The 23330-nt window shown below is 41.5% G+C and overlaps 1 protein-coding gene across 4 annotated transcripts in view; it reads left to right on the top strand.

The window, feature by feature from the left end:
* Positions 1-10379: 10379 nt before the first annotated feature.
* The window catches only part of LOC141005757 (mediator of RNA polymerase II transcription subunit 13-like), an 86192-nt gene continuing 73241 nt past the window's right edge, over positions 10380-23330 (top strand). For all 4 annotated transcript variants that reach the window (XM_073477763.1, XM_073477765.1, XM_073477764.1 and 1 more), the window contains exon 1: positions 10380-10803. In XM_073477763.1, the coding sequence (XP_073333864.1) occupies positions 10732-10803 (72 nt within the window). In that variant the 5' untranslated portion in view covers positions 10380-10731. The remainder of the gene's footprint in view (positions 10804-23330) is intronic.

The raw sequence follows: 23330 nt of genomic DNA, 5'->3' as shown, positions 1-23330 counted from the left end.
CACACACACAGCTCCCAGTGCCCCCCTTTAGTGGAGTACTATGTTTGCAGAAAAGGCCACTCTAAGGGCACTAACTGAAATGTTTGACGCTCACTGGTCGATTTATTGAGGTCAGCGGAAGGCTACGTTTTGAGAAGCAGAGGAGCGGGTTAGGTTTGGATTGATTTTCATGAATGATTTTATGCTGTGAGCAGAAGAGAAACAAAAGACAATCACGGCACATCAAATCACCCCACAAAAGAAATAAGGGGAAGCAACATAAAAAATGAAGGGCAAGGCCAGTGCCGTGTCACTGAGCGTTAAGCTAATAAATATCAGTTTCTGCCTCTGAAACGTGAAGACAAAGAGCATGGAGATTTCTGCTGTTATGCTGATTTGATCAAGTTGTTTACTCTTGAAGGGGTAGAATTAGCATATTATTGGTATTGTGGTTAGTGATTTATTTTCACAAAGTATCTTTTAGAGAATGAAGGCAAACATCGTAGTCAATCAATTGAAACATGTCAAAAGACGATAAATAAATAATTCAAGCTAAAAAAAATATAACAATCACCACAAAAGAAATTAAAGGAGACATATTATGCTCATTTCCATGTTCTTAATTTTGTTTAAGGTTACTGCTTAGATAGGTTTACATGCTTTAATGCTATAAAAACACATCAGGTTTCTCAAACAGCAGCTCTGTATTCCCCCTCTGTCTGAAACGCTCTGTTTTAGCTCCTGTCTCTTTAAGGCCCCCCCTCCCAAATACCCAGTCTGCTCTGATTGGTCAGTTTGCACACACCTGAGCCAGCACCACTCACCTTGTCTCCAGGTGGTGCTGATGTTTTTTCAGCTTGCAGTTAGCTTCACATCTATTGTGAATATATAGGTATTTAAATTATGCAAATGTGTGACATCAGTGTGATGTCAACAAGTCACGGAATTAAAGGCGGGACTACTGACGAGGTGTTTCAGGAGCAGTGTTTTCTGTGAGAGAGAGGAGCTCCCGTTGGTGCAGACACTGGGCTTTTTAAAGATGCAGTGTGTAAGAATTTTGGTTGAAAAAAGTTTTAAAAGTAGCTACATTTTGATGTTATGACATCTGTGTATTGTGCTCCAGAAGTTAGCATGCTAACCAGCTAGCCCGAGCCCATCCTGGCCAAAAGCTCCTGCGATGTTCCCAGTCCAGACTGCAAGCTGCACAACAAACTGAGTAACTGCAGTTAGTGGTTACTCTAGTGATATGTTGCTCCCATTTGTTTTGAGTATTGAGAATTCAACTGGCAGCCAATTGTTACATACTGCACCTTTAACTTTCAAGACCTTTTACATGCACAAGTACCATTATAACACGCTGAAGGACAGGAGAGAAACAACCGCAAAATACAGTATACATCAGAAAAATCATGACCTTTACATTGGCAGAGTGATACCAGGAATTAGTCCGATTCACATGGATCAATATGTATTGGCTCGATAAAGATTGAAGTCAAACAAAAAGCAACACGACTGCACGTCGGTGGTGAAGTGGTGATTCCTAATTTGACAGTGTACAGCGTGATAGAGCCTGTGTGCTCTGTATGCTGGCAGAGCTCTCCCTCTCTTTGTGAAATGAATTAGGAGAACATGAAAACTGAGCAGACCTTCAGCAATACATTATGTATGAGGAGCTTGAAGGCTCCTACTGAATTCTGTTCAGGTGGCATCAGAGGGTGCAGCCAAGTGGAAATGCTGGCTGGTCACTTAAAGCACACTATCTGTGGTAATATTTCTACATGAAAGCGCAGCACACGGCTTGGGCTATATTCTTCTACTTGCAGGTTGAAATATGCAACACAACCAGGTTTCTATAGTGGCCACAGAGGAGGTTTACTGGGGCAACATGGGATTAAAGGCCTGGCTCTAACCTTCAGGCTATCTCTGCATAACTTTAAGCTACTATTTGCAATTTAAATTAAAATCTATATTTTGTTTCCCATCTTGCTGTTGATTTACTTACAGTGTATCTGTGGAAATCATTCTTAAGAGCGGCCTTTCAGCACACGTGTCATCTGCATTTCAGCGGGATTGACGGCTTGAAGTAATTTGAAAATCAGATAACGTACCATATGATTCCTCATCTTGTGTTGTTATGAGATAACATCTAATATCCCCATCTCCCCAGTAATCTCACGAAGACATCGTCTGCTCATCGTGAAATCAATATGCTGCGGAAACAGTCAGTCAGACAGCGGTCTTCGCTGTGCTCGAGTGAATCACTTGAGATCACAGATGAGCACACACACACACACACACACACACACACACACACACACACACACACACATACAGGAGCAGGTAAACAAACACGCTGTCACCTCCACTGTGTCCTTTGATATAAAAAGACTAATTAATTAAAAAGCCTGAAAAGCTCATGAGTGCTCAATGTAATTTAATTGCGTGTCAATGCCCAAAAACAAATCTTTGGTAAGTTGAGAAATGTGCATATAATGAGTAAAGAGCAGAAACAGTATCAGAATGAATTATACTGGGCTTAGTGGGCTCACAGGGGAGAGAGGATCATGGTCAGTGGAGTGCATCCTTCGCCAGCAGACAGACAGACACTACAGTCATTAGTATCAGAGTACAAAGGGAGGGAACAAGTATCACAGGACAGGAAAAAGAAAACGGAAAGATATTAAAATTGATGTTATTACATTGTAGAGTAGGTGAGCGGGCCTGAATTTAGCATTGAAACAATTTGATTTGTAAATTAACAGAAAATTAGCCTAGTCACAGTCACAGTGATAATGCAAACCTGCTAAGGAGGTGTAATGTTAATCCTTTTTTAGCTGTTAGGCAGCACAGCGGCAACGTTAGACCCCACAGCAAGTAGTACCTGGGTTCGAGACCTGGCTAGGACAGGGCTTTTCTATGCGTGAGTGTGAATGGTTGTTTGTCCCTATATGTCAGCCCTGTGATGAACTGGCATCTTATCCAGGGTGTACCCTGCTGTCGTCGAATGTCAGCTGGGATCGGCGCCAGCCCCCCTCCCTGTGACCCTGAAAAGGATAAAGTGGTTTCAGATAATGGATGGATGTTAGCATGCCAACGTTTCCTTATTACCTAAGGCTGATGGGAATGTCATTAGTTTTTAAACCTAAGTATAGGACGGAAGGAAAGTTGACCTGATGATGACCAAAGTTTTTATAATTCATCCTCTGGAGACCATGACTGCACTACATTTGTGGCAATCCATCGTCAAGATATTTAATTGAGAACCAAGAAATATCAACCACGTTTTCTGGTGCAAGAAAAAAAGTAAGGGGATGAGAAAACTTTTGTAGGATTCATCCTCTGGGGACAATGAATTGTGAAGAAAACTTTGTACCAATCTATCAAGTGAATGTTGAGGCATTTCAATAAAAACAAAATGATAAATGGGAAGAAGAGAGGACGAGTCTGCAGATCCCTAAAGTCATTAAGATTCATCCTCAGGGGAAAATGAATGCCGGTACAAAGTCTCATGAAAATCCATTGATAGTTGTCTATACCTTTCGGTCTGAACCAAAGTGGTGGACTGGCATTGTCATTTACATTACCATGCCACTTGCATGGCTAGAAATGCCACACACACATATACATGTCTCCAGTTTCTTAAATGTCAGGATCAACTGTTTTGTTCTATTTTATGTTTTTGTAAATTGATTACCTTTGAGTTTTGGACTTGACAATAGAAGACGTCCTCTCGGGGGTCTGAGTACTCGTCAAGGTCATTTTATAGAATAACATCAATGGCAAAAAAATAAGACTAGAACAGACTAGATTATTATCAGTGGCAGAAAATGCATTCAGAATTCAGAGTGCAGTCTCACAGATAGACACAACAAAGCATGTGAGTGGAAGCCTCAGAAGTATATTCAAGGTAAAATGCATTACGAGAGTTACAGTCGGTATACAGTAAACTGACAGGGAGACAAACAGCTTTCTTCTGAGAGCAGAATCAAAAGTGGACTGGGCAGTTAGAAAACAACAGCAATGAGCTGATGACAGTCTTCGAGGAGTTAGACCTGTAGACGTTCTGTGATTTAAAGTCTCTCTCTCTCTCCCTCTCTCCCCCTCTCTCTCTCTGGCGCTGCTATAATTTTCCTGGGTGGAATGATGGATGAGGCGGTGTCAGCCCATGTTCATTATAATGCACACCATCTATTCTTCTCAGCCAGACTCTCCGCGCTCCAGGAAATGCCAGAGAGGTATTGGAGCCGCGAAAGAGAGGAAGAAACTCGCATCTGATTTTATGGAGAGAATTTGCTGCTAGGTGTGTGTTAACTTAGCGCACGGTGATCCATCAATCACTAATGAAGATACTGCGAGGTTACTGCTTGTTCTTCAGAGAAACACACATTCCTCTCTGGGTGCGAATGATAAACAGCCTCTGATGTCCATGCGAGCGCAGTCCCTAGCAATATGCTCATCCTAAATTAATAATGAGCCCTCCAACAGTTAGCTGTATGCAAAACATTTAGAAAAACAAGTACATGAGCATTGTTTGTCATCATGACCTATTTGTAATGTTTTAAAGGCCCCGAAAACCTTTTTATTTATTGATTTTTTTTTTTTAATCAACCGGCTTCACTATGAGCAATGGGACCCTACAAGAACACACAATTCTCTGCAAATTTGGAACACTTTTGTTTATTTTGTGTTCTTGTTGGAAAAAGATGATGCATTACGAGAAAGGACGGGCCGGGGCTAACTGGTTAGCATGCTAAATTCAGAAGATATCTCTGTAACACAGTACACTTTGACATGACATCTAAACTATCAATTCTTCACTCTCTGTTTATGATTTTAGTTATTAAATAACATATTGCACCTTTAGCAAATATTACCTGTGTTGTTTTTCTCCCCAAACTTTCTATTGTTGCTTTAGTCATTAATGTTTAGTGAAAATATTAAGACTCGTAGCCAAGTTTTAGGGGTTCTACTGTTCGTTTTCAATTTCAATTCCGACTGCAAAACTGACAAATGTGTTTTAAGTAACAAAATGACAAACTAAAGTTTGAACACAGTGAACAAATGTACAGGAGAGCTATTAAAAGAATAGCTCTAAATAATATATTTGATGTGTAGCTGAAAGACTTGTGCAACCCTACATGTCTGCATACATTCATGCGACTATATGTTTGTAGGTTACTGCACCTTGTTAGTTTATATGAAAGCAGACTAAATGAAAAATCCCTGTATACTTTAACAGAGCCACACATTAAACACACACACTATCCCCAACGAAACACGTTGTCTAGACAAACACATTATCTTTAATCAGAGCAGTGATGCCTCTTTTCTCCTCACACACAGATAAAGTCAGTGGGGGCCTGATGAGGGGAAATACGTGGCATATTGAAATAGATTTATTCAAACTGATAGCATCTCATCCCATCAGCTTTTCACCAAGTGTGCCAAACTGTGTGCGAGAGTCTTTTGAAAGCCTTTAAGGATGTATCGAACAAAGAGGGGGAAAAAAGTCTCCAAATGAGTCCTGGATCAGTCCGGGAGCAAAGGGATCAATAACTGCCAGGCTAAGCCCTCGCTCATCCATCTGATTCATATCTTTCCCTCACTGCTTTTCAGATAGAAGAGGAATCACTGGACTAAAGGCTCCCTCTCTGTGGCAGTATGTACCAGCTGCAAGCTGTTTTCTCAAATACATAAAGCTGTGCACAGTGATTAATGTCAGAAGTGTACTTATATCATAATGGATTGGATGTGTCACTTAATGATGATCTTTTCTAGAGATGTATGGCAGCAAACGGGATATACAGTTGTCTATAAATAGCTCTGTTAGATTTACACTTGAGGTTACATCTCTTACATGTAGACATTCAGCCTGGAAATTCCTATGAATTATGAAACAGAAATCAAACTACTGCCACTGTGGATCCGTGTGTACACTTCAAATGATGCTGGGTTTGATGTTCAAGAACATGTAAAACTCCCAGAGCTGCAACAAAGGCCTGTCACCATGACTACTTTACATTGTCCCAGAAATTGTTGTGATAAACATTATTGCCATTTTATGACCATTTTATGCCTCTCGTCTAATGTTAACGTAAGAGAATGATAATGCAAGGAGTATTGTAGTACTCGAAACCGGGCTTTTTGAAAGTCTCTGTCTTGTCTTGGGATCTACCACATTTTTACTCGGTCTTGTCTCGATCTCAGACAAAGAGGACTCTGGATTTATTTCAAGATCAGTCAATATCACAACTACAGGGATATCACTATATTGAATATGTTGAACACCTGATGCATGCACAGAAAAATGTTTTTTGGAGGTTGATGTTAAAACACGAGTGCTGAATAAAGATGTTTACGTTTTTTATCAAGACATTTCCCATTGTGCACTAATACATACACACACACGTATAAATATATGGCAATAAATAAGATAAAGTCAGTCAGTAGTCCCGCCTTTAATTCCTTGCCACCATGTTACACATTTGCCTAATTTATGGCTAGCGGCTAGTTTAGCATGTAAAAATTGATTTAGCACAGCTGCTCTGTTGTTGTGAGTGATGCTGGCTCAGACGTGTGTGAGCTGACCAATCAGAAGAGACTGCTGCACTGGACAGTATGACAAAACTCATGTGTTTTTTGAGCACGAAAGCATGTAAACCTATACAGGTAGTAACCCAAAAATTAAATCATGAACCTGAAGATGTCTCCTTTAAAATGAATGTGACATGTGTTTACTTGACTATGATGGATTGAAGTTTTTCACTCAGATCTTATCAGATCATTAAACACAGTCAAATAGCTCATTGTCTTTGTTGTCAGTAATTAGCTAAACAACAACTTGTACATTACAAATAGTTCAAAGAACAGTTTTTTCATTTTAATTTCCTCTCCCTGCTGATCTTTAGACGATACAGGAGCTCTGACACTCTGATGACACTTCTTACCTCCGCTGCTCTTCAGACCACATCTCACTTTAAGAAAGCACTGTTATTGTTTGTACAGACTCAATGGTAAAAAGTCTGTCAGGGAGGAGAAACTCCTCTTGTCACTGTGTGTAACTAATTCAGTCTTCTCAGCTGGATCGTCACGCAGTCACACTGACATGCAAAATAAATCCCTGGAAAGAGAGCCTGATAATAGGATAAAGGGGGAGGTAATTTTTACCCAGTGTGGGCATTTAAAAAAATCATTGCACATTTACAGCTACAAAATGAAAAAGCCATTCAGTTCATTGTTAAACGATTTTATTTTTCAGTGAGGGACAATGTGATTGAGGGATAAAAAAGCTTATTGACTGAATAAACTGACGGCCTTTTTAAAGACCTCGAGGGGGATCCATGGGCAAAGGTCTGTATCTATTGACTATTCATTCTCCTGTTTATTCATGACTAAAAATTATACACCAGATAAACAAGTCTGCACTGTAGTAGAATAGTTTGGTTTACAAGATGAGCATTAATATTGATAAAAAGAGAATCAAGCAAACAAATGTAAGAAAATGTGTAAGTTTTCAAATCCAGTGACCTCTGAAATCCAAAGATGAAGAAATCCAAACGTATAGTGCATATAGCATATAGCATATAACATCCAATACATTATTGATAGTAACACAAATATTTGATGCACTGACTCCTGGATGGCCTCTTCCGTTCACCTCAGGAAACTGTGGCTATATTAATAATCTTTTGTTCTTCAGCCTCAAAGGGCACCACCTGCAGACCTAGAGAACAACTGAAGCTCTCTGTTATGGACAGAGTCAACAAAACCTCCAACAATATGTCTACGTAAAAACAACAACACACCACGCATGAGTGGATAGTAGGAAGGGTTAGATAATATGTTTGTACTGCAGAACAAAACTCCATTTGTAGTTCCCTAACCATACAAAAAAACAACAACAACAAAAAAACCCACACAAACTCATGAATTAACCGTCTTAAAGATGAAGTCAGTTGTCTCACGGTCTGAGGAAGGAAGCTGCACTCTGGTGGTACGTCAGCGGATACATCTGTATCTTTTGCCAGATCGTAGCAGGGTGAACAGGCTGTGGCTAGGGTGGCTGCTGTCTTTTAGTATCTTTGCAGACACCTCACTTCACCGATATCACTGATACTTTGTAGATCTTCTGGGCAGTTTTAATCACCTGCCGCGGAGCCTTTCCATCAGGGGATTTAGCAACCTTTGGATGGGGCTTATGTTCTACAGTGAAGACCTCACACATACATTTTATGAAGCTGATTCAAATGTTTTTTTCAGACTTTTTGATTTGAAATCTTCTTACTTTTGGCCTACAAACTTAAAGAAATCAGTGGGCTGCACAATAAGGAAGATCCAGGTAATTTTTTATAGCCAGAAAGTCAATCCATTTTTGCTTCGTGTGCCACTGAGCAGCTTTAATAGGAATGAATGGGGCTCCACCTCCAAGGCTGTGTCCAGATTTTAATGTAACGTCCTTTAGACGCCCTCTAGGATTCATTCTAAGGTAAGAAAAACTCAATTCTTAGTTTGTACATACACAAATGAACACATAATATTGAATATTAACTTCTATTTTTGCAAATAGATCCCTAAAACTGAACAGGTAGCCCAATAAATATAATATGAGAAAATATTTTTGGTGTCTCGGGGGGACTTCACGTCGTCAAGCCCTCAGTACCTCTAAAATGTTGTCTACGGCCCTGTATATATCCAAATTTGGATGACTGCAAACAAAGCGTGATTTGACTCATTTTTCTTCATCTGTGAAATAATTTCCAAAATAATAAAGACCACCAAGTGCTCCGAGAGCTCTGAATGATGTAATGAATTTGGTGAGTGTAAGACTAACCTACATAGATGGCTCTTATGAAACACAGTATGAGCTCAGTAAGTCACTCTGACCTCTATTCTGTCACATCCTCTGTTGTGAGAACACTGTTACATTATGTAACAGAAAGACACCACACAGCCATGGAAAAAAAAGGACACCGTGTAAAATCATATGAGAGCACTTTGACTGACGGAGGACCAGAAACAGCGTTTTTTTTTTTCTTTAAAAAAAAACAACAGAAGTGTGCAACGATGAAGGCTGTCAGCAGCGCACGACAGGCACGGCGTCTCCAGCGCCGCATCCACTCTCATATCCAAAGATACTAAACAGTACTGTAATCCCAGACTTTGATCACGTGAGCGCAAACTTGGCCAAATGGGAAGGCGAGTCTCGGTAGTACGCTTCCGACCGCCATTACATTACAATGCGTGGTGGGCTGGACGATCGTGCGCGAGGGGGAGAGCGAGAGGGAGAGAGAGAGAGAGAGAGAGAGAGAGAGAGAGAGAGAATGCTTCAGCAGCGCTTCGCGTAAAGCAAACAGACACAGAGGGTGAGAATGACACAGGCAGCCTACGCGCACACTTATTTACCAATATAATAACACGCACAATGAGGAAGGAGGTCGCTGCCGAGGAAGCCGCGGTGCACATGTCGGAGGATTTAATTCAATAATCAAACCATCATTTTGTCGAGGAAGAAGAAGGAGAAGGAGGAGCAGAAGAGAAAAAAAAATCTGCAGCGTGCAACATCACCAGACGAGGACTGTCACTTTGTGCGTTTGAAGAAATCTGATATATATTTCTCTCTCTCTCTGTGTGTGTGTGTGTGTCTGTGTGTGTGTGTGTGAGGCTGTTGTGGTCGGCGAGAGGACGTTTCGTAATGATATCAAACTGAAAGGAAGGAAGGATTTTTTCTAGCCTCCTCTCTACAGAAGCCTGCTTGTCGTTTTCCTGGTGGCGGAGTCGTAAGAATAGTTCTTCTTGTCTGAACGCTTTTGACTCCTGATTCGGGGCTTTTCTACTGGGAACCCGCTCCACTTTCTTTCTCTCTTTCTTTCTTTCTGTCTTTCTTTTTTTTGTTGTTGTTGTCCACCCTGCCACGGAGGATCAACCAGGGTGCGGGGGGGGGGCTTTTTTCTTTTTCTTTTTCCCCTCTCAGCGACCCCTCGTCTCGTCGCGTCTCGTCTCCGTCTCGCCTCGTCCGCGGTGCGTTTTTTTTTTTTTTTTTTTTTAATTCAAGAGCAACAGAGGGATTAAACATTCCTGTTTGTGCGAGGCAGAGCAGGGTTACATTGTGAGAGAGGAACGGTTGTGGTAAGAAAGACGGCTATAAATAGCTCATGCAATTCTCGAAAACTATCACAAGTGGTGCATCAGCTTGTGGAGCAGACGGAATCGGATCCCCTGCATGTTAAAAATGCCTCGGCTTTAATTGTTTTTGCAGAAGCGTGTGATATATCTGGAGGAAGTTTGGACTCTTCAGTACATTTATTTATTTATTTATTTCTGGAGGGAGGGAGGGAGGGGTGGCGGTGGGGGGGTCTCCAGATGGATTATGCTCATTTAATGATGAAACTATCAGCGGAAAAGACTGATATGGAAACAGGCTGATCTTCCTGTGTGTGCGCGCGCTGTGGATTGAAATGGATACGCTTCTCTGCTCTCCGCCTTTGACAATGATCACATTTGGGATCTGCCTGACCTGGATTGTAACCATGTTTTGATCCACGCACACGCTCGGATTTACATTACAACACTATATCCCGCTGTGTGCCGGGGAGGGCTTTTATATGGATGCATTCTGCACTTCTTTCTGAATACGCCCATTCCTCTATTATCTGGACCTAAAGCCGTGCTCGATTTGTCAGCCCTGCTCGGTGTTTTGATACCGATGTAGGATTTCGACATGCCCAGCGCTGACGACCCCAACGGCGGACGATTATGACTACAACAGCGAATTGGGTGGCTAACGGGGCAAGCCTTGAGGACTGCCACTCCAACATCTTCTCTCTGGTAGAGTATCAATAAATCATGCATCTGTTCACACACACACACACACACACACACACACACACACACACACACACACACACGAGCCAGTGGCGATCGACAAGTCATAAGACAAGTGGGAGGCACGCGTAACTGTGTGTCTGCCGTGCAAAGGTGAACCAATTGCTGATGTTGTTATTAGGTAATCATTACCGAGGGTAAAAGGCACCGTGTTCCACCTCTGAGCCTGTTATAATAAGACATCTCAGCCCAGAGGCTTAAACCAACACGATCCAAGAAGAATAACTCCACTTAAAAACGCTTAAAACGCAATTTGCAAATGCTACTAAAACAATCTGACCGCTTATTTTGGCGTGTGTTTGCAGTTTTGCCTGCTCGGGTTCAGCAGATAAACAATAGATAAACACAGTCTGCTTTCTGGTCATGATCCTCCTCCCCTTTTAAATAATCATTTCTCTGGAAATGTAGCTGGAACTCTGTTGCATTGCCAAGCAACTAACTTGGAAAGAAGGCGTACTGCTGTAACCCCTCTGTTAAAGGGCCACTGTGTCGTTTTTTAGAAACTCAGAATTTGAATGTTTACAATATTAATGAGGTACCGATGCAAACTCAGATTATCATTTGTTTTTGTCCCACAACTGAATAAACAAGCTGTTGTCAGAGAAAAATCATGTTCGAAGCTAGAAAGGTGGCAGGGTCCGCCAAATATAAACAAAGTGAAACAGTGTGAAACTGTGTTGTCCTTTAAAGGAACACTGTGTAGTTTTGAAAAAGAAATTCAACAGAATTTTTTATATTAACAATATTAATGAGGTTATGATACAAACTCAGAAGTATGAATCTTTTCCATAACTGAATAAACAAGCTGTTCTCAGAGGAAAATAAGGTCCTAGAACACTGTTTGAAGCTAGAAAGGTGTCAGGGTCCGCCAAATATAAACAAAGTAAAACAGTATGAAACTGTGTTGTCCTTTAAAGGAACACTGTGTAGTTTTGGAGAAGAAATTCAAACCCAGAAAGGTAATATTCACAATATTAATGAGGTAATAATACAAACTCAGAAATATGTATTTGTTCCTTAACTGAATAAACAGGCTGTTCTCAGAGGAAAATCATGTTTGAAGCTAGAAGGGTGGCAGGGTCCGCCACATATAAACAAAGTAAAACAGTTTGAAACTGTGTTGTTCTTTAAGGTCAGTTTGTTTATTCAGTTTATTCAGTCATGAAAACAAAGAGAGTTTTTTTTTTTTTTTGCTTAGTCAGTGAAGATCTTTCTCTTCTGGTTAAGATCTCTTCCCCAAAACTACATAGCTCACTCATGATATTTCTAAAGCCAGATATCCTCAGCGAACGATCCCCTCACGTGTTGTTGTTGATTCACAAAAGTGGCTCGCAAGGTTGTAAATCTGAAGATTAGGGAAGGTTGTTAAGATTTTGACAGACAGCGTGAATCAAGCACACAGGCAGCGGAAGCAACACTTTCACACTTGTTCGTGTGAAAAAAAGGGGTTTTTGACTCCACAGGCGGTGTCATCTCTGCACTGGTTTTTGAGGGTGGAGGAGATGTGAGCCGTGTGTGTTTTCACAGTTTTCATCCTGCAATCAGCGAGTTAACTGTCCTACTACAACAGGCAGCCAAGTGGAAAGGCATGCAGTAGCCTGAGCTCAGGCATAGGGCTGCTGAGAACCACAACAGCATAGGGGTCCTAAGGGCTTTTTAGGTGATCATGCTGGATGGCCACTGTTTCGCTACACATGCCACATGCTTTGAGTTTCAATTGTTTTTTTGTTTGCCAGAGAGGAGAAACAAACTTCGTAGTTGTTGTATAAATCTCTGAAATTTCAAACAAAGCTCTGGTAGCTCTTCCTTCTCATGTGACTGTAAAGGGAGCAAGCAGGGAGAAGAAGGGATTCAAAGTAATATCTTAAGCCGTTCAAAAACATCTTGTTTGAATTCACTGACGCTGAAAACAAATGCACCAGCGCTCCAGTATCACACGTCTTAAATTCACTCAGTCTGACAAGCAGCAGTCGAAAACAGTGATTACGTCCCCGTCAGCTTCTCGGTCGAGGTTATTCCCTCGTGGAAAAAGCTTTCATTCACTCTGCCGTGGCGTTGTTGGCCATCGTGCGGGCCCCGTGTGAACATCCCTTTCAAACTGAAGCGGGTAAAGAGACCATCCATCAGCTGGCTTGTTGAGAATATTTATGACTGGCTGGTGCCACAGCGGTTGCTCACTGGCAGGGCTCCTACAGGGAAGTCCAAGACAGAACAAAACAGTAATGACATACCGAGTATCCTGGTTAGAGGGTGGGACTGAGACAAAGAGACAGACAGAGGCATGCAGATTGTATCCTGCTGTTGAAACTGAGACATGGCTGCGTGATAAGCTCGAGAAGAAGTGAAAGTGAGTGAGTCTCATCAGGTGTGAGTATTGATCCAGCCAAAGAAGACGCTGGGAAATCCTGCTCCGTTATGCATTTGACCTATTGTTCAGTGCTGCAACTATCTGCTGATAAATTGTTTAGTTAATCACAGAGAATTACTAGACAGCAATTTTGATAATGCGTAAATAATTGGAGATTTCCAGCTCATCAAATATGAGGATTTCCTGCTTTTGTCTGTGTTGTTATTTTAATGAAATACCTTTTGGAGGTTTTTCTAGTTATTCCAGCAAGTCTCAGATGTCAGCTTTGTCTCCAGGAAGCTGAGATGGGTATTTTTCACAATTTTCTGCTCGGGCTGGGCGATATGGCCTTAAAAAAACATTGTGGGGGTGCCCCCGTAGCTCCATTGGTAGAGCATGCGTCCCATGTGCAGCACAAACAAAATTAAGTATCACACTATTTTTGACCAAATACCTAGGGATAACTAGATTTTTGATAAATAATCATCTGTAATGTGGATATAATGACTAGGTGGGACAAAGCAAGTATAAGAACAAGTAGATCTGTCTGTTAAGTTCAGAAAATTACATAATTTTACTGTAATACAGCGTTTAAAACCAGGTATATCCAAAATCTAAGATATCAGGGCTCCAGGGTGTGACTATTTTGGTTGCACATGCTCCCAAAAAAGTGTGACTAAATATTTTTTTGGGTTTGCACCAGTGTGCCCGAAAACTCGTTATAGTCATTTAGTTTATATCTAAACGTGATGTTAGCTCAATTTCTTTGATTTAATGAAGAAAAGCATGCGTTTGCACCTTTATTCATCTTTACAATAATTTACAAATGAATATTCAGTGTATAATCAGGTGCACCCAAATTATGACCAGGTGCACCTGAATGAAAAAGTTAGGCGCACTAGTGCAACTGCTTTGAAAAGTTATACAATCTCATATCATGATAACGATGTGTTATCAGTACATTCCCCTGCCCTATTTTCTCCCATTTTATAGACTACAAAATGGATCAATCAATCCATAACATACACAATGATAATATTATTAGTTCCAAGCCAAAAAGACATGAATGTAACCGCTAAGGTGGGATATTTCTTAACCTTTTCCTCCAGGTCATATTAGCTTACATAAAGGTCTTGTGGCTAACCAGTGAGCGCTCTGGTCTGACAGCCTGTTAAACAGCATTCCAACATGCACTAACCTCGTCCCTCACACTGATTTACTGCCTGTTATAGCAACCGGCATCAATAAAAAAGTACCTTAGAAAGCGTGAGTGCCCTGTACTGTGGGACTTTATGGGGGCGCAGCGGATCAATGTCACACACTCGCGATCGCCGCGATCACACACACACAACCCACAAAACAACTGTCTCGTCTGCCGGCTGATCATCCGCCTGTGACAGAGAGCAAACGAGACCCTTGTACAGCGGGAGAGAAGGATCCGAGCTGGTGAGCTAAGAGGAGGGAAGGGTGGAGGACGAGAGGAGAAACAGAGGAATGTTTTCAGCGAGAGAGAGCGACTGAAGGTCTGCAGCGGAATCTGTTTTCATTTTAGGAAAGTATTATGACTGATGTGCATTTCCTGACTGCTAGCCTCAGCCTATTTGAGAGAGAGAGAGAGAAGCTGAGAGTGAAGGAGTGAGACAGAGAGCGAGGGAGAAAATTAAAGGGGGGGAGGAATGTAATGAGAGAGAGAGAGAGAGAGAGAGAGAGGGAGAGAGAAAACAGTCATCTTTCTGTGGACTGGGCAGGTTTCTTCTGACACTGACTCGAGCCAGTGTCCCTGAGCCTGAATATGAAATGCAAGGAGAGAGACAGTAAAGAGCCTCACGACACAGGAAGCCTCAGTGTGTGCGCCTGTGCGTGTTTGTGTGTGTGTGTGTGCGTGCGTGCGTTTGTGTGTGCATTGTAAACACTGAAAACCATCCCAGACTCGGGAGACAAACTTCAAACAGCCATCATATTATACACACACACATTCACAAACACCAACAACACAGAGAGAGGGGAAAAAAATAAACACCCACATGCTCACACAAACATATGTATCACAAATGCAACACACATGCACACACTAAATCCTCCACCCACACTCACATGCACACACACACACACACCCCCTGCATGTTTTATCGCCTTTATATGAGAATGCATCCCATATCCCAAGGACGCACGCTTGTACAAACATAGGTAGGATGCAGAGACCTTAATTAAAGGACTTCCTGTGTCCCCTCGACAGCGAATGCAACACTGGTAATTAAGTGTCCTCAAGTGCAGGTCTAATGTGATCAACTAAGAGGTGCTCATTAGCCAAACTGTATTCCAATAGAGATCTCTTGCATGTATAATAATAATGATGCCGCTGTCTGGCATGGAAATAAAGTGCTAAGAGATGAGGCAGAGGGAATACCATTAACAGCAGTGTCTTGATTTATGGCAGGTGAGTGGCCGTGCCTTGTAAGAAGAAGCAGGTAATCAGGGATGGTGCCTTTTTAATATAGACTGTTTGCATTTCCTCGTTATTAATGGCGGTGCGCGGCGAGGATGCTTAGGGATGAGGAAGAGGCAGGGGTGCGATGAAGTGCGTGTCGTGATCTGCTGAGCCAAAGAATCGGTCAAGCTGGAGTTTGTACAAGGCCGGGTATCGCTTGGACGCCAGCGCTGCTACGATACCTCAGTGTAGGAGCCACAACAATATTATCTTCACTATCTTACTTTGATAAATCTAAACTTTTTCCTTATTAAAACCTTTAATTATTTAACAAAAGACGCTAAAGTTCTCATATCTTAAGTCTAAACTGAACAATTAATCACTGCTAATTCTGTCTGATATATTGCCCATTTGTTGGTGTTGTGCTGCGAGGACTTATTTTTCTTTCTCAGTATTATTAATTGACAGGTACATTTGTCAACTCTTAAATGTTTCGAGCACGATACTTTAATAACCAGGTAACGCTTTAGGTCCTTCTAATAAGAGTTATTTAATAGGTAATAAGGTCCTTATAAGATGCTTATTAACATTAATAAGACTGAAGTGTTAATAATAGCATTTTAAACACATGTATGTTAGATTATTGTGTGATTGAGAAACTTAACAGTTAAAAATTATAGTTAATAAAGGCCTTATGAGTTTCTTATATCCAAGAATTTATCACAAACAGGTAGAAAAAGTGAATTATCTTGGGGACTATTTTCAGCTATGGATTTATATACGTATGTACATTGTATGGAAGATTGGCTCAAGTCAGTGTTGTGGCTCATTGATGTGTTATTGAACCACAGTGGAGGTCTGAGCCACGGAGGAATAAGTTACACATGTACTTGATGTTAGCAGGATCAATTCATTGTTGTTCATGGTCTTATTATTTGTTGACCATAAGAAGAACATAGATTATCACCAGACTTGTCCTTTAAAGCAGGAATATGTGATAAAACGGTTATTGTAAATGTACTATGAATAAATAATAATTGTAAATAATATTATTAAGTGTATATCTAGAGCTGCTCTATATGAGAAGTGCATCAATATAACGTCTGTCATGATTGAGTGCTATATAAATAAATTGAATTGAATTAAACCCGACCAGGCGCACGATGTGAGCCGCTGGTTCTTGACAGTGACATTATTAAAGTGTTGTTTATATTGAGATATCTGAGGATGACATTGAAGCCGTGGCGGCGTCCTCTTACACAAGCAGGGGATCAGTCCAGGTTTCCAAGGCATCACCCCACCACCCAGTCTTCTGCTGCGTGCCCTACGGCGCAGCTCCATCTGGTTGCTTCTCACTCAACAGTCCACCCCCTATGCCCAACCTGTGCTTTTGGCTCTGCTTGCTTGCAATTTTGACAGCTAGAACTGGCTTCACCTTGAGTCTGTGTGTGGCGCCACCCACTAATCTGGCCCTGTCACTGCTGTGGGAATCTCTTGTCATCGCAATAGGACTCAACCCGGCAGTGGCCCACCTGTGTGAACATGGCATTGACACAGACATACAGCTTCCTCACGCAGTTTGCCGCCATAACAAAACGTTTTGTGAACCAGCTTTGTTATCCACTGACAGAGAAAGGGCAGGGTCCGGACTGGGAACAGGAAGACAGGGTTCCTCCTCGCTTGTGTTTTTACTACACATCTCTTTTCTATTAAATTCTCCTGAGTGTAGTCATGGATCTTATCTGAGCAGTCGGCTTGTCAGGGCGCTGCCACAGAGGTGAAGAACGGTTCAAAGACGTACAGGGAGGGAGGGAGGGAGGGAGAAACCACCGCTGGTCCCGGAGCTGGAAGTGGGACGGGATGGGCAGGAGTATTTTGGAGCATGGTGGCTTGAGTGTGAAATATGTAAGCCCTGCAGTGCCAGCTGTGTGCTATTCTCGGCGCCCACTGGTTGTTCCTGCATGTGTGCTGGGCGACAGAAGGCTGAGTGGGAAAGGAGGATTGGTAGGAATGAGCAGTAGCTGGTGCCATCGGGTGCTTGTGATAGCTGGAAAGTTAGCCAGTTAGCTGGCACACTGATAGACCACTAGATTAACATTAACCACATCATTGTCACAGTGTTGCTGGCGGCTGCTGCTGTTTTTTATGCTGAATGTTTGTGGTGGAAGAAGAATTCAGTAGCTCACTGTGCAAATACTCCATTATAAGTAAAAGTCCTCTTATACAAGTAAAAGTACAATAACAACATAGGATATCTGTGGGTTTACATCCTGTGGTATGAAACTTAACGATTATCATACCGCGTACATCTGTTAATCTATTGTACTGAATTCTACTGTATTAGTGTTATTAAATAAAATAAGATTTTAAATTCATGTCATTTTTAAAAAAATGTTTTAATATAATATATTTTATCAATATTTTAACAAAAAAACTTGTTTCCCCTTAAGGGTCACTGTAACTGTAACTGATAATAATAATTATAATAACTGTGTAATACTGCAATACCATGATATTTTTTGAGATGGTTATCGTACTGTGTAAATCTTTACTTCCTTTGTCAACATTTTTACTTATTTTAAGAACATAAGAAGTTTAGACCTCAGTGACTCAGTGCAGTTGGTAAAGACTTGATAATATAAGATAAGATAAGATAAGCCTTTATTGATCCCCAGAGGGGAAATTCAGGCGTTGCAGCTGCACAAGTACAAAGAGTGACAAGTAAAAAAAATAATAAGAAGTATAGAATAAGAATTGAAACTATAAAATTAAAATGAGAGCAGTGTACATAAACCAACCCACGACCAGAGTTGCGGTGAATATTAAATAGTGAAATACTGTCTTAGGCAAAGTGAGAAAGAAGCAGTAAAGAAGTTACTGAAAAGTAACCATGAACTCTAGTTGTTGATTTGCGGATTTTCCTGTAATGAAACAGCATTAAACAGCACAACATCGAAATACTCAAGTACAGCACAAGTGCCTCAGAATTGTACTTAAACACAGTACCTGAGTAAATGTACTTAGCTGCTGAATGTACTTGTTCTGTCTCATACATGCTGATAACACTTTTCCTCCACACGCTTCTGTTTTCCCTCATGGATTAAACACCACTTTCCTCCAATCTATTACATCTCAGGTGTGCCTTGCCTCTGGTCTGAACCCAAATTCTGACGCCTGCTGTCTGATGTCTGTCTACAACGCGTGTTTAATGATGCCGCCGCTCCGTGTGCCATCACACGGGAGTCCATGGGTCTGTCTTGTGGGAATCTGTCTGCGGTCTCTCTGCCTGACTGCAGACACCTTGACAAAGAGATTTTTTTAAAGGGAGATACTGGCCCTGCTTGTAACTGGGCAAATATTTTCTGCAAGCCAGACAGCTTTGCCAATATCATGGTTGGCTGGGATTCAATTGCAGTTAGAGCACACTTTAGGTTAAGGGGTGCGCAAAACAAGGGGAGAGAGAAAACATTAATGTCTGCTGTGCTGTTGCAAATTCTAATTATCATGTGTTCATGTTCCATTGAGAGATTATCTGCAACCAATCAGACGGGTACTTGATGAGAACAAACACATTATGTGCAGACTGTTGATTCACAGCCATTTGTGGTGCATTGATTCTCCCTGCGCTGCCAAGCGGCGCTCCCTCTCATCTTGAATTAGGCAGACACCCATGATTTTTCAGATGCTAATGAAAATTTGTACAGCTCAATTTCAGTCCTGGCTTGCCTCATAGAATAAACGGACTTTCCAGTAGAAGACACAAAAGGCTTGTTGGAGTGTTTACCAGGCGTGACTGAGGGAGCATGGGGTGTTTAGGCAGGGTGGCGTTAGCGAAGATATGAACGTGCCATGGTGGCATTGTGTCTGCTGCAAAGAGTGAATGGACAGGAGAGGAGCGCTTGATTGGGATTACATAAGACTGTGTGTGTGTTTGTGTGTGTTGAGCGTGTTTCTGGATTTCTAGTGTTAAAGCTCTGATTGGCTGCCACTCCCACTTAGTAAGCAAACTAAAGATTACAGCCAGCAGCCAGGTGAGTTTACGGGTTGAAACCTGTTCGGCTGTGACCTACGGTGAAGTTAATGGCCCGGCCTTGCCTACGACCTGCACACGCACACGCACACACACACACACACACACACACACACACACACACACACACACACACACACACACACACACACACACACACACACACACACACAGTGCTTTCCAGTTTTTCTCCTTTGTATATTTTGTTTATCTGGTGTGTAATGAAACAAGGAAAAGTCATGCTGACTTATGCAGCGCTGTCATTTTATCTGAAACGGCATCCCTGCGGAAAGAATCAATGCAGGAAATTACAAGCCAAATGAGATATTTTTCATACCGCTTATGCTCCATTTGCCCAATTTCAGGAACAATCACACTATTAACTACTTGTAGGCATTTCACAAGCCTCCATGCAGTGCTAATTGTACAATTACTGGCGCTGAATTCTCTCATTCTCTCGCTAAAGGAACTCAGTGAGTAATCTTAGACTGCGATGTCAGTGTCTTGCTTCTGGTAATCCCAGGACTTTCCTGACGCATGTATGACGTGCTCGATAATATCTGCGGCCAAATTTGAGTTTATGAATTCCAGCTGTAGGGGAGCAGATGGAGGTGTAGTTCTGACGTACAGTACAAGTCCACAGAAATGTTATATTTTCACTGTAACCCAGGAGACAGAAATCTCAAAAATTGAATACCTTGCCGAATTCCTATATATGTTGTATGTTGCCTAGCAACTGTTTTTACTTTTCTCCCTCTGTCCTCTGTTTTTTCTTCTTTGTGATTCTCAGTTTTTCTGTCTTTGTCTGTGTCTTGCGCTGGTTTCTCCCTCCCTGTGGCTTGTCACGGTTAATTAAGTTACACCAGAGACACTAGTAAAGCAGAGACTGGTTTATTTATCTGCACGTTAATAATTTAGACTAAGCAGGGCCGCTGCTTTAGCCTGTCCCTTAATGCTTTCAAAGCAGCCTGACGACGCAGCTTTGTGTTGTTTTATTTGCCAAATGGCTGGGGATCTTGTCAGCCCTTTTAGATGCGGCAGCGCCTCTGTACACAATGTCTCGCTGTCCTTATTGGTCTTCCACTGCCGGCGCCTCCTGCCTCTCTTTGTGTCAGGTGAGAAGTCACGGCTTGATGGAGGCTTTCTGCCGCGTGATTGGCAGGTCTATCCGTCACTCAGCCCTGGGGACTCTCACTGCTCTAATTAGGTCGCTTGGCTTGCTCACCTCCCAGGGCTGGATGCTACAGCAGAACACAGATCAAATGACGGTCCCTTGTTTTGTAGAGGCTTGTAAAGGTGGCGGCAGAAGGCAGAGGAAAAGCATCTGTTTAATGTCTGCGGCCCCAGAGGCCTTCTTCCTACACCTGTTTGGCGCTTTTGTGTCGCTCTCGCTCGCTCACAAGTGCAGTAATGTGCATCGCTCTTCATTTGTGGTGCAAAATGCCAGAGGGGAGCGCGACTCCTTGTGGGTTAATTTGATTTCAGTGGGTTAATTGATGAAGGGGGAGTCGTTGCCTGTTCCGATTTCTGCCACTTGCTTTTCTAACTGGTGACTTCTCACCGCTGACTTAGCACACAGCCACTCAACCTTCATTGTCTTTGTCCAAATTTGTGCTTATTGCTTATTCAGGTTCGGCTGCAGTATGCCAGCTCTGATGCGTTCAACAAAAATTGTGTCATTAAAGTTTTAATCCTGTAGTTAGTTAGTTAGTTAATACATCCATGTTACTGATGATTTTTTATCAAACATCTGTGTTAATATTTTCTGAGAGCACCAATAATCATCCCTACAATATTGTTGCAATATCAATATCGAGGCATTTAAGAGATATGTTTGATTTTGTTCCTCAGTCCTATATTTATGAAGTGCTTTTGGATTGGATACATATATTTTTACTTGCGCATAGGTAGACAATTTGAGGCGAGCGTGGTACCTCGTGCTATGAAGTATACTATACGTTATGTTGAATAAAGTGTAGCTGGAGATCCATGACAGCGATCCTCTCCACAGATAAATGTGTTTTGATGCAACTTATTTCCCTGTTGTTGACATCAGATGTAAACTGCTGGAGACAATGAAAGAGTCTTGTGTGTTGCTGCTGCTGAGTTAATGCATTAACGTTACACTGGAGAATTTGCTATCAGCTCCTAAATTGCAGGTACATAATGTGACTTGTTTTCTCCACTAAAAAGTTTCTACAACTAAATATATGTAGTTGTAAGAATATGTCTGAGTCCTTCAAATTTGAGTATAATTTCGGTTTGGCGAGTAAATCTTGTAAGGCTCTCCACCGTACTGGAAATTAAATATTTGTATCCAAATTGCCACGTGAAAAAAACAATGTAGAAAGTCTGTGTCGCGTGTTGTCATTTATCTCTACAGATGTATCTGTGCTTATCTCCTGTGCTGTCTGTCTGTCTGGGAGAATTTGACACTCATGGTGCATTCAGGCGCACATCAAAAACTCAGGAATCTATACTCTATATACTGCAACTATGTTTAAACACATAGTTGCATCTGTTATCACTTTATTGTTCTTTCACTGCAGCACTGCTAAAATATTGACATCTCATTCATTTCTAAATAGGAAGATTTTTAAAATTCTATTTCAAAACATTTTATCAAATTGTTTTCAGCAAACTCGACCGTAATTTTTGTACAACAGCTCCAAAAGTTGCCTATCTCTGATCATTTTCAAGTTGTTTTTACTGCAGCTTTGTTAAAATGAACGTGAGATATGAGAGATGTGACGTGAATTAATTGATTAGATATTATTTCGTTACTGTCAGTCGTTCCGGACCATTAAACTAAAATGCAATGCGGACCTTTGAGTAATAGGTTTGAGAGCCCCTGTCGTAAATAAAACCAAAACCGAGTTTGGTTTAATTAAAATCTGAAGGATTAACAGTGTTTCTGCTGAAACTTCAAATAAGTTGCATTGGGCCAATTCTCTCTAAAAGATTAAATTAACCCCTGTTCTTTGACATTGAATGAAAGAGAGACAGATAGTGTTGCATGTGTCTGATAAAACATCGAGTCTTATCTAAAGACTCGCAGGCATCACAAGCCATCTGAACACACCCCAAATATTGGCAGCCTGTCAAGTGTCTAAACAGATTTGACGTTGATGAGAAAGCTATGCCACTCTGACAGAATAAGTGTTTCACTTGTGCCAGAGTAGGTAAAACTGCTGATACAAGCCGTCTCTCAATTGCCTAAAGTGCCTCCTTTGTCAGACTATCAGACTGTGAGGCTCTTACACTGTTGTGAGATTCATAAAGAAGTGGCATCTCTCTTAGACGACGTTCTCGTGCGCTTTCTGTCAGCTTTGACGGAGCGCCTCTACACCTCGATGCAAATGTTCACATCAGCTGCCATTCTGATGGAGAAGTGTGCTTAATAAAGCTCAAGCATCTGCGTATAACAAGACTGAACATTGTGTTTTTCTTAACACCTTCTGTAAACAAACACATTCTTAATGATTTATCTTTCAGTTTGCTTCATCTGTACATCAAATTAGTATTAATGCAGGTATAGGTGCTGTATAAATACTGTCAGCATCAAAATGCTCAGAGAGGCACAGAGAAAAATATCCTGTATTCAGAAACTGTGCCTCACACACAGTCACCGCCCTCAGGATGGCCGTGGTTGCAAAAACACAGGC

The sequence above is a fragment of the Pagrus major genome, chromosome 12 (genome assembly GCF_040436345.1).
Source record: "Pagrus major chromosome 12, Pma_NU_1.0".
Lineage (NCBI taxonomy): Eukaryota > Metazoa > Chordata > Actinopteri > Spariformes > Sparidae > Pagrus > Pagrus major.
The sequence above is the reverse complement of the archived record's forward strand: the minus strand, read 5'-3'. Positions and strand labels throughout refer to the sequence as shown.